Source organism: Netta rufina (assembly GCF_964035555.1).
Source record: "Netta rufina genome assembly, chromosome: W".
Classification (NCBI taxonomy): domain Eukaryota; kingdom Metazoa; phylum Chordata; class Aves; order Anseriformes; family Anatidae; genus Netta; species Netta rufina.
Genome location: NC_140139.1, coordinates 16519669 through 16532345, shown reverse-complemented (window position 1 = coordinate 16532345; position 12677 = coordinate 16519669). Strand labels below are relative to the sequence as shown.

General features: G+C 48.9%; 1 protein-coding gene across 1 annotated transcript in view; it reads right to left on the bottom strand.

Annotated features, from left to right (window-relative positions):
• Nucleotides 1-3726: 3726 nt before the first annotated feature.
• LOC311220878 (very low-density lipoprotein receptor-like) overlaps nt 3727-12677 on the bottom strand; it is a gene marked incomplete at both ends in the record, with an annotated part of 137125 nt that continues 128174 nt past the window's right edge. The window contains 2 exon segments of the mRNA XM_084304511.1: nt 3727-3771; nt 4162-4323. Coding sequence (XP_084160637.1) covers nt 3727-3771; nt 4162-4323 — 207 coding nt within the window.

The window sequence follows — 12677 nt, the reverse complement described above, 5'->3', positions numbered from 1 at the left end:
GAGTCCGATGTTATTACCAACCATGGGGCTTGTCGACCCCCATGGCCACACTCCCAAATAAAGTCTCCTCAGAGCCTTCTCTTCTCCAGGCTGAACAACCATAACTGTCTCATCTTCATAGGAGAGGTGTTCCATCCCTCTGATCATCTTTGTGGCCCTCCTCTGGACTCATTCTAACAGGTCCACATCCTTGTTGTGCTGGGGCTCCAGTGCTGGATGCACTACTCCATGTGAGGTCTAACAAGAGCAGAGTAGAGGGGGAGAATCACTTCTCTCAGCCTGCTGGTCATGCTTCTTTTGATGCAGCCCAGGATACAGGAGGAGGGAAGGGGAAAGGACAAGAGGTCATGAAGGACAAGAAAGTCATCAGGAGTAGCCAGTATGGATTCACCAAGGCGAAGTCATGCTTGATCAACCTGATAAGCTTCTACAATGAAATGGTGAGCCTGATGGATGAGGGGAGAGCAGCGGATATAGTCTTCCTGTACTTCAGTAAGGCCTTTGACACTGTCCCTCATAAGATCCTCATAGGCAAGCCATTCATGTTCAGGTTAGATGGGCAGTGAGGTGGATTAAAAACTGTATGAATGGCCCGGCCCAGAGGGTGGTTGTCAGTGACACAAAGTCTAGTTGGAAGCCAGCAACTAGTGGAGTACCCCAGGGATCAAAATTCAGTCTAGTCCTGTTCAACATCATTAATAATCTGGATGATGGTGCAGGGAATACCTTAGGCAGTTGTCCTGATTTCAGTTAGGATAGAGTTAATTTTCCTTCTATTAGCTGGTAGGGTGCTGTGTTTGGGATTTAGGATGAGAATAATGTTGATAACACACTGATGTTTTAGTTGTTGCAGAGCAGTGCTTACACTAAACCAAGGACTTTTCAGTTTCTTGCACTGTCCTGCAAGCGGGCAGGCTGGGGGTGCAGCTGGAGACGGGAGGGGACAGACCCAGGACAGCTGATCCAAACTGGCCAAAGGGGTATTCCATACCATCTGATGTCATGCTGAACAATTATTATGGGGGGACTGGCTGGGGTGGGGGGACTGGCTGCTCGGGGATAGGTTGGGCATCGGTCAGCGGGTGAGCATTGTGCATCCCTTGTTTTGTACACATTATTAATAGTACTATTATCGTTATTATTTTCCTTTATTTTCTGTCCTAATAAACTGTCTATCTCAATCCACAAGCTTTTACTTTTTTTTGATTCTCTCCCCCATCCCAGAGAGAGAGGGGAGAGGGTGAGTGAATGGCTGTGTGGTGCTTAGCTGCCAGCTGGGTTAAACCACAACAGCAGTGTACTCCTCCTGCCCCTCCCTAAGTTGACCTTTCACCCGTATCCCTGCTAGGGCACTAACCATCAGTGGTGACTGTGATGAATGCATCGGTCTGTGATAGTTGAACCAGGATCAAGGTGGATTCGGGGGAGATAGACCCAAGGGCTAATGGATCATGCACCAACAAAATATGGCTGGCATGCAAATATGACTAGTAGTCAGTCATCTTACCCCATAGATAGGGGACAGCCCAGAGCCCATTGAGCTCTCCTGTACTACAGCAGGCTGCATGCCAGGATCTTCCCCTTGAGCAGAGACACCTCCCAAGGTTACTTCTCAAGGTCAAGAGATTCCTTACCTGTGACAGATATGTGGTGACTAAACTTCAAGTTTAGTCAACTTCAAGTTCCGCACAGTCAACTTCAAATTTCGCCAACTTGAACTTCCACACAGTCCAGCCCCTCCTTCACGTACATCGCCACTCTCCCCCCCATCTTGCCTGCCCTGCCTGTCCCTCCTGAGGAGCCTGTAACCATCTATTGCAACACACCAGCCACAGGACTCATCCCACCAGGTTTTGCTTATGCTGATGATGTCGTAGCTGTGGGACTGGGCCAAGACTTCTAGCTCATCCATTTTATTCCTCATACTGCATGCATTTGTGTAGAAGCACTTCAAATGCACCTCATTGCACGCAGCACCTCGTGGAGCAGACCGAAGGACCTCACTGGCACACAGTCCCTCTGATTCTAGTGCACCATCCCTTAGCTTATCACCATTGGGCCTGATTTTATCCCTTTCCCGCTTCGACTCTAGTTTAAAGCCTTATCGATCAGCCATGCTAACTCTGGGCAAAAATCCTTACCCCTCTCTGAGAGAGGCACATCACATCTGGTGCCAGCAGGCCTAATGTCGCATAGACCTTCCCATGATCAACAAACCCAAAGTTCTGCCAGTTGCACCAGTCCTGAAGCCACGTATTAATAAAATGAGTCTGCTTGTCAACACTGATCCCTCCTCTCGGAAGGACAGAGGCAAACACAACCTGTGCCCCTGATCCTTTAACTAGTTGCCCCAAAGCCCTAAAGTCCCTTTTGATAGCTGTGAGAAAAATCTCAAATAACTTTATTCAGACAGGATCTTCTGTGAAGCTATTTTATTCGCAATTGCAATGGCGGGTGTCCTGTCAATCAGGAGCGCATTTTGGTAAATAAATCATAACCTTTTATTCCCTATTACCTGACACCTGATCACCTCCCCTGTTTCCTCATTGGCTGAGTACTACAGGTTCACAAGCTACTTGACGCTCCTCTATACCATATATGTACAATTTTTTTTTGATCAACCCTTTAATTTCTCCTTTTTCCTTTTTTTTCCCCCTGTTATAAATGGCTCAGTCTTCAAAATAGGACTATAATCAAAGTTTATAATTTATTAAACAAATAGAGGTAAGCAAACAGCACTGGGTGCGCCGGGAGTCTCTGCTCCACCAAGATGCACACCAGTTACATCAAGCAGCTGATTTTTATGCTCCTAGGCTAATACATATTCATTACTACTTCTAGAAAAAACAGGCTTATCTTAATTAGTTTCTGGAATCAAAACCCTGGAGCATGCGTATCAGTCTCTGGGGGTCCCTCTGGGGGTTTCTTGTGCTGAAGGCTCATAGTCTTCCTCCCAGGCTTTTTCCTTGTTGTCTCCTTTGTCCATCTTGGCCGGATGTCAGAGACTTGCGCAGTGTCCCCTGCAAGCTTTGTCTTCTAGTTTTCCTTCAGCTTTCTTAATCTCCTGGTCAGATATCCGAGACATGCATAGTGTCCCATGCAATAGTCATAATAGTTAGCAGTCGTTCTGAAAACTCCCAGATATCAGAGACTTCAAGGAAAAGTCTATAAATACATTTCCCTTCAAGCTCTCTATTGACACGAATTGCTAAAACATTCTTCACACCCCTTTCTTATATTTTGAGAGCTTGTGATCTTTGTTTTTTACTGTTCTCACGCTGCTCATCCTGTTTTTCTCAAGCTTCTACCTTATTGGTGAACAGTGAGGCCTTCTACTGTCCACTTATCTACTTGGCATTTCTCTTTGTTCTGACTACACAACTACTTTTGAATACGGAAGGTTAGCTTCTACTGAAAAAAACCAAACAAACAACAACAACAACAACAAAACAAGCAAACAAAAACAAAGAAAAAAACAACACTACTTCAAAAACATGTTCAACTGCAAAAACACAACTTAGTTTCTCACAGGACTGATGTAGGGAATATCAACGGGAGGACTCTGAAGATAAGGGAGGAGAAGACTCCATACCAGCAAGATAAGGGAGGAAAAGACCCCATACACACAGATAATAGAACCAGCAAGAACTGACTTGGACTGCTGAAGTCTGTAAATGAGTGGAAGGGTCAAAAGTTTAGCAGCGAGGAAGACTTTTGGCCCTATTGTCATTCAATCGGGAACTTCGCAGGGATCGGCTGCAGCGAGGGCTCCTGGCAGGGAGACGAACAAAGCCAACCCCAAACCCCCCAATAACGCAGAACAGAGCCGCAGCCCCAGCCCCGCCCCCCCCCCCCCCCCCCCCCCCCCCCGCCCCGGGCAGGCAGGAGCTGTGCTTGTGCCCCTGTGGGCGCTGACGTGCTGAGGCTGGAGCCAGGGGTGTCAACAGCCCACCCACCCCCAGCGCTATAAAAGTAGTCCCTAGATCACGGAGCGCCGTGATCCAGGAGCGCCACTAACAGGATGCGCTAACAGGACCGGCTTGGCAGTTAGCACAGGCAGTTCAAGCAGGGCAGGGAGGAGAACCTAGACCTCTCCATGGTGGGCGCCTGTTGCAGCGGTTGGCAACCCAAACGGAGGAGATGCTGCCTCTCTGGGCTCACGTGGGCACCCAGGTGGATCCCCTGAGGGGGGAGGTGGCAGTCCAGACAGGTGACTGTGGGGAACTCCGGAATCTGGAGGTCCATCTGGGCCATGAGGGAGGAGAGTGCTGTCACGGGTGCAGATGTGTCCTGCTTCAGGTACTCCTCAAGCAGGTGGTTGGGCTGCAGCGAGAAATCGGCAGCCTGAGGGAGTCTCTGAGGGTGACAGATAGGAGGGGCCTCCCTGCCCCTGCTGTTGCTCGGCAGCCCTCTCCTATGTCCTGACAAGGGGTAGAGACTGTCCCCATTGAACACATGTGGAACAGGGCCAGACTGTCCGCAAGAGACAAGGGGCTGGACCCTTGTCTCGGCTCGGAGCAAAATGAGACGTCTGCCCCTGACACCCACAATGCCACCTACCCCCATGGTGTCCCTGGGAAATAGTCCCTGGGTGACTGGGATGCAGATAGAAGGAGCAGAACAGGACAGGTAAATGACTGGCTGAGGGGGTGGTGTCTGGACCAGGGATTTGGGTATTTTGATCTTGGGCCGTCCTTTGAGAGTCCGGGTATGTGGGCTACGGACAGACACCAACTGAGCAAGTGGGGTGCAAGTGTGTTGGGGAGCAAGCTCTCTGGGCTGATTTCCAGGGCTTTAAACTAGGTTTGATGGGGGAAGGGAGGGGAGCTAAAGGTGACAGAGAAGGGCTGGGGGAAGTTGTCACTGCTGTCACTGTTGAAGACAGGGAAAAACTTCTGAGCTCTCCCATAGGATTGTCTGTGGGCTCCTCAGAGAAGGTAGCGTCCCCGATCCCCCGTCCAGTATCATCTTCTTGCATCCCCCCAGGGGTAACTGCACCTGCTCCTTCCCTAAAGTGCCTGTACACCAATGCACGGAGCATGGGAAATAAACTGGATGAGCTCGAGATCTGTGTTCGGTCGCGGGGCCACGATCTCGTTGCGATCACTGAGACGTGGTGGGACAGCTCACATGACTGGAACGCAGTCATGGAGGGCTATGTCCTCTTTAGGAAAGACAGGCTGGGGAAGCAAGGGGGTGGGGTTGCCCTTTATGTGAGGGAGCAATTAGAGTGTACCCAGCTCCACCTGGGGGAGGGTGAAGGACAAGTGGAGAGCTTGTGGGTAAGAATTAAGGGGTGGGTGGTAGGGGTCTACTACAGGTCTCCAGATCAGGAGGAGGAAGTCGATGAGGCCTTCTACGAGTAGCTGCTAGTAACCTCACGATCACGAGCGCTGGTCCTCATGGGGGACTTCAATTACCCAGACATCTGCTGGGTAAGCAACTCGGCCAGGCACGAGCAGTCCAAACGGTTCCTACAATGCGTTGAGGACAATTTTCTGACCCAGGTGGTGGAGGAGCCGACAAGGCGGGGGGTGCTCCTGGACCTCGTTCTTACCAACAGGGATAGCCTTGTTAGGGATGTGAAGGTTGGGGGCGGCTTGGGATGCAGCAACCATGAGATGGTGGAGTTCCAGATGGAACTAGGCAAAGGAAGTAAGGCTAAGAGCAGGATTGCAACCCTGGACTTCCGAAGAGCCAACTTCGACCTCTTCTGGGACCTGCTTGGGGGTATCTCATGGGATAGGTTGCTAGAAGGCAAGGGTGCATGCAAGAGCTGGGCTACATTTAAGCAGCACTTCCATGCTCAGGGTCGGTACATCCTGAGGAATAGGAAATTGGGGAAGGGGGGAAGGAAACCCATGTGGATGAGCAAGGAGCTCATCAGTAAGATCAAAAGGAAGAGGATGGTCTATGAAATGTGGAAAAAGGGCCTGTCCTCTTGGGAGGAGTATAGATGTGTTGTCAGGGCCTGCAGGGACACAACGAGGAAGGCTAAAGCCCACCTAGAGATGAGGCTTGTGAAAGAGATAAAGGATAATAAGAAGGGTTTTTTCAAGTATGTAAACAGCAAGAGGAAGACTATGGACAATGTGGGTCCCTTGCTGAATGAGGGGGGTGTCCTTGTCAAGGGAGACACTGAGAAGGCAGAGATACTGAATGCTTTCTTTGCTTCAAAGACACTCCCCTGGGACTCCTTGCCCCTGGCAATAGGACAAAGGGTCTGGGAAATGGAGGGCTCCCCCCTGGTTGATGAGGGAGTGGTTCGGGAGCGTCTGAGTGGGCTCAACGCACACAAATCCATGGGTCCCGATGGGATGCATCCACGTGTGCTAAGGGAGCTGGCAGATGATATCACCGAACTGCTCTCTATCATCTTTGAAAGGTCCTGGAGAACGGGTGAGGTGCCTGAAGACTGGAGGATAGCCAATGTCACTCCGGTCTTCAAGAAGGGCAGGAAAGAGGATCCAGGAAACTACAGGCCAGTCAGTCTCACCTCTGTCCCTGGAAAGGTGTTGGAACAGCTTGTTCTGGATGCCATCTCCAAGCAATTGGAAGAGAAGAAGGTTATGAGGAGTAGTCAGCATGGATTCACCAAGGGGTGAAATCCACCAAATCATGCTCATTGGCGGAGCAGAGTCTGGCTGGAGGCTTGTGACTAGCAGTGTTCCCCAGGGGTCGGTGTTGGGTCTGGTCTTGTTCAACATCTTCATCGACGACCTTGATGAGGGAATAGTGTCTGCCCTCAGCAAGTATGCTGATGACACAGAGCTGGGAGGAGTGGCTGACATGCCAGAAGGCTGTGCTTCCATTCAGAGAGACCTGGACTGGCTGGAGAGATGGGCAGGAAGAAACCAAATAAGATTTAATAAGAGCAAGTGTAGAGTCCTGCACCTGGGAAGGAACAACCCGAAGTATCAGTACAGGCTGGGGGACAACCTGCTGGAGAGGAGCTCTGAGGAGAAGAACCTGGGGGTCCTGGTGGATGACAGGTTGACCATGAGCCAGCAGTGTGCCCTTGTGGCCAAGAGGGCTAATGGGATCCTGGCGTGCATTAAAAGGAGCGTGGCCAGCAGGTCAAGGGAGGTGATCCTCCCCCCTCTACTCTGTCCTGGTCAGGCCTCACCTGGAGTACTGTGTCCAGTCCTGGGCTCCCCGGTACAAGAAAGACAGGGATCTCCTGGAAAGAGTCCAGCGGAGGGCCACAAAGATGATACGGGGCCTGGAGCATCTTCCTTATGAAGAAAGGCTGAGAGACCTGGGTCTGTTCAGCCTGGAGAAGAGAAGACTGAGAGGGGATATCCTCAATGTATATAAATACCTGAGGTGTGGGAAACATCGGGATTTGGCCAACCTCTTCTCAGTGGTTTGTGGGGATAGGACAAGGGGCAATGGCTGCAAGTTAGAGCAGAGGAAGTTCTGCACACAGATAATAGAACCAGCAAGAACTGACTTGGACTGCTGAAGTCTGTAAATGAGTGGAAGGGTCAAAAGTTTAGCAGCGAGGAAGACTTTTGGCCTTCATCAAAAGACCACCAGAGTACACTGGACCACCACCCGAGGACTCTAGCGTGCATGCGAATAGGGGTGGGAACCTATGTTAATTATTCTTCAGAGACCGAATGAATATGCAAAAGACTTACAGGGGAAGTGAAATGAATATGCATCTATCCCATCAATATAAGCACCCTGCTAGTAAGCCTTAATGTGCAAGCTAGGAGGAGTGATCCCCCTTGAACCCAGCGCTGCAATAAACATACCTGCTTTATAACTCTCCTCGGGTTGTAAAGTTTGTTTCTGTGCAACAGGGGATCTGGGGGTTTTGGTTGATAGCAAGCTGAATGTGAGCCAGCAGTGTGCCCTGGCATCCAGGAGGGCCAACCGTATCCTGGGGTGCATCAAGCATGGCACTGCTAGTCAGTCGAGGGAAGTGATTGTCCCGCTCTACTCTGCACTGGTACAGCCTCACCTTGAGTACTGTGTGCAGTTTGGGGCACCACAGTACAAAAAAGACGTGGAACTGTTGGAGAGTGTCCAGAGAAGGGCTACTAAGATGGTGAAAGTCCTAGAGGGGAAGACATACAAGGAGCATCTGAGGTCATTTGGCCTGTTCAGCCTGGAAAAGAGGAGGCTGAGGAGAGACCTCATTGTGGTCTACAGCTTCCTCACAAGGGGGAGTGGAGGGGCAGGCACTGATCTCTTCTCTTTAGTGACCAGTGATAGGACCCACGGGAATGGTGTCAAGCTGCGACAGGGGAGGTTCAGGCTGGATATAAGGAAAAGGTTCTACACCTAGTGGGTGGTTGCACACTGGAACAGGCTCCCCAGGGAAGTAGTCACTGCACCAAGCCTGTTGGAGTTTAAGAAGAGTTTGGACTATGCTCTCAATCATATGGTCTGAAGTTTTGGGTAGACCTGTGTGGAGCCAGGAGTTGGACTCGATGATCCTTGTGGGTCCCTTCCAACTCGAGATATTCTATGATTCTATGAAGTATTATATATGTTCATGACTTTAATTCCATACAATGAATATGGCCCAGAGTAGAAATCCAGAAACAAGATAATGATACTGAATTCACACGTGAAGGTCTTTAAATGTGATTCAGAATGACCAGACTCAGAAATTTTTAAGATCTGGATTCAATTTGGAGTCAATGAAACGATTGTAATTCAATGAAATCTTTCTCCTTTTGATTCCACACGGTATGTCCGAGTAGGAGTTCATATGTCAATGTGATTGTTATATTTTTCCTGTTTAGAATATCATTCCTAGCTTGATTTGTAAATTGTAAATCTGTACACTTACATTTAGACTTGTTCCATGGTTGTGTTAATGCATATCAAAGAAATCCAGCAGCCAGAACACTATGAGACTTGATAGTTAATATAAGTCTAGTGGGATGTTTGAATTGGTATGTGATTAGGTCTCTGACAGAAAGTTTAGATGCTGGTCTGAGTGGTGGATTATTAATCAAATGTCTAAGTGTCATTAAGACCTTAAGAACAAGAGTAGGTGAGAAAAGCTTTTTCCAAAATTAAAAAATAAAAATCAAGTGCAGGAATGTGAAAAAGGCTTTAAACTAGGAATGATGGGGGAGTTGGTTAACAGCAGTCCTGTGAGGGAGTAATGGGCAGGGTTAATGGGCAAAGGGCCTGAAGTGTTGTGAATGAAAGGAAACACAGAAGCAATAAAACCATTCTGGGGAAAACAATACAAGCATTTACAGGGAAATAAGCATGCTGGGGTGCCTCTCTAAAGTGTCTGTACATTAATGCATACAGCATGGTGAATAAACATGCTGAGTTAGAGATCTGTGTACATTTGCAAGACCATGATATTGCTGGGATCACAGAGATATGGTGGGATGGCTCCCATAACTGGAATGTTACAGTGGATGGATACAGGCTTTTTAAGGGTATGCTGGGGAGATGAAGAGGGGGTGTTACCCTTTATGTGAGAAAACAGCTGGAACACATGGAGGTCTCTCTGCCTGGGGATAGATGAGGAGACAACTGAGAGTTTACAGGTTAGGATTAAAGGGAGGACAGGGCTAGGCAACATTACAGTGGGAATCTGCTACAGGCAACCTGATTGGGAAAAACAAGCGGATGAGGCTCTCTGTAGATAGCTAGGAGCAGCATCACGTTCACAATCACTAGTACTTATGGGGAATTTCAACCACCCTGATATCTGTTGGAGGGACAACACAGCAGGGCATAAGCAGTCCAGGAGACTGATGGAATGCATTGACTCCCTTCTCCAAGTGACAGAGGAGCCAACAAGGAGAGGTGCTATGTGTGGTGGTTTTACCGTGCTGGGCAGCTAAACCCCACAACCGCTCTCTCACTCCCCCTCCTTTAGATGAGGAGGGGGAGAAGTAAAGCAAAGAACAACTCACGGGTTGAGATAAGGATAATTTAATTAAAGGGAAATAATTATAATAATTAAATAAAGACTACCATGAACTAAACAATTTAACTAAGGGGAAATAAAAAGGGAAAGGGGAAAAGGGAGGGGAAAAGGAAAAATAAAAAGAAGGGAGGAAAACAAACAAACAAAATAAATGAAGGCTATATGGAAGTGCAGAGGAAAGAAATTACTCTCTACTTCCCACAAATGAGCGATGATTGACCACGTCCTTGAAGCAAGGCCTCAACGCACGCAGCCGGTGTTCGAGAGGAGGACCGAGGTTTCCCAACGAGAGCCCACCCCTCCCCTCTTCTTCCTGTTTCCACCTTTTATTGCTGAGTGTGACACCACATGGTATGGAATATCCCTTTGATTGGTTTAGGTCAGCTGCCCTAGTGATGTTTCTCTCCTCACTTTTTGCCCACCCCCTAGGAGGGTTAGAGAAAGGCCCAATGCTGTGCCACTGCTGCTCAGCAGTAGACACAACACTGGTGTGATAACACTGCTGTTCCAGCTACAAGTACAGAGTACGGCACTGTATGGGCTGCTGCCGGGAAAGTTAACATTCCAGCCAGACCCAGTACAACCTCCACTCCTTATTCCATAACATTTGTGTCACACTCAGATCCCCATACTTTAGCATACAAGCATTCTCATCATTATTCCTTGTCCTTTAACAGGACAAGGATTTAACAGGACAGGATTAATAGGCAGGTGCATCTTTTCGTTCCATAAGTCTTTCTTGGAAAACGTTCATAAGAACTGTTGATGATTAGGTCTTCATCTGCCAAAGTGGCCACTCAAGGCAGGCGGAGTTGGATGTCTGGACACCAGCACCAGCTTAGCTCAAGTCCTTGTTGCACTGCCCGGCTCCTTGCAAAGTTGACCTGTCGTTGATCCTACAGCATCTTCCTACAACATATAACTTAGATTATAGATTAGTTTTCTCTCAAGGTCAAATCTCCTTGAGGCACACACTTGATATCCCCATTCTTTTGCATGACCCACCAGGTATACCCTGGTCCTTGGGCGAAGACAATCCCACGAGTGGGTTTGCCTTTTCCCGAGGCAGGAGCAACCCACACTGCCTTCCCCATCCACCTTCCTATATGCACTACGGGAACTTTAGCTCCTTTCACAGTGTGTAGGGGTTTTGTTTCCGCAGGACCAGCACGGCTGTCAGACCCCCTATTGTTAACTAGCCAAGTGGCTTCTGGTAGATTTGTGTCCCATTGTTTCCAAGTCCCAGCACCTAATGCTCCTAACATAGTCTTTAACAGTCCATTGTACCTCTCAACCTTCCCAGAGGCTTGTGGGTGATAAGGGATGTGGTACACCCACTCAATACCATGCCTCTTTGCCCAGGAGGTAACAAGATTGTTTTGGAAATGACTCCCATTGTCAGACTCAATTCTCTCTGGTGTACCATGACGCCACAATACTTGTCTTTCCAGGTCCAAGATAGTGTTTCGGGCCGTGGCATGGTTTACAGGGTATGTTTCCAGCCACCCAGTAGTTGCTTCTACCATGGTGAGTATGTACCGTTTGCCTTGGCGAGTTTTTGGGAGTGGTCCGATATAGTCAATTTGCCAGGCCTCACCATATTGAAACCCTAGCCATCTCCCCCTGTTCCAGGGAGATTTTACCTTCATGGCTTTCTTGATTGCAGCACAGGTCTCACACTCATGGGTAACCTGTGTGATGGCCTCAATGGTCAAGTCCACCCCTCGATCATGAGCCCATCTGTAAGTGGCATCCCTCCCCAGATGTCCTGATGTTTCATGGGCCCATCGAGCTACAAACAGCTCACCCTTACGTTCCTAGTCTAGGTCCACCTGAGCCACTTCAATTTTCGAAGCTCGATCCACTTCTTTGTTGTTCTGATGTTCTTCAGTAGTGCGACTCTTGGGCATGTGGGCATCTACATGACGTACTTTAACATCCAGGTTTTCTACCCGGGCAGCAATATCTTGCCACAGGGTAGCGGCCCAGACAGGTTTACCTCTGCGCTGCCAGTTGCTCTCTTTCCATTGCTGCAGCCACCCCCACAGAGCATTTGCCACCATCCATGAGTCAGTATAAAGATACAATACTGGCCAATTTTCTCTTTCGGCGATATCTAGGGCTAGTTGTATGGCTTTTACTTCTGCATACTGACTCGACTCACCTTCCCCTTCCATGGCTTCCACAACTCGTCGTATGGGATTTCACACAGCAGCTTTCCATTTCCGATGGCTCCCTATCACACGGCAGGATCCGTCAGTAAACAACGCATACTGCTTTCTGTCTTCTGGCAACTCATTGTATGGTGGTGCCTCTTCAGCATGGGTTACCTCTTCTGTTGGCACTCCGAAATCTCTGCCTTCCGGCCAGTCCATAATCTCTTCCAGGATTCCTGGGCGATTGGGTTTTCCCATTCGAGCCCGCTGTGTAATTAACGCTATCCACTTACTAGCGGCAGTTGCATGGTGTGTAGTGGGGATTTTCTCTTTGAACATCCAATGTAACACAGGTAGCCGCGGTGCCAAGAGGAGCTGTGCCTCTGTACCCACAACTTCTGAAGCAGCTCGAACACCCTCATATGCTGTGAGTATTTCTTTTTCAGTTGGGGTGAAATTGGCTTCTGATCCTCGATAGCCCCGACTCCAGAAGCCCAGAGGTCGACCTCGAGTTTCTTCTGGGGTTTTCTGCCAAAGGCTCCAGGTGAGGCCATGCTCCCCAGCTGCAGTGTACAGTATATTTTGCACAGCTGGTCCAGTACAGACAG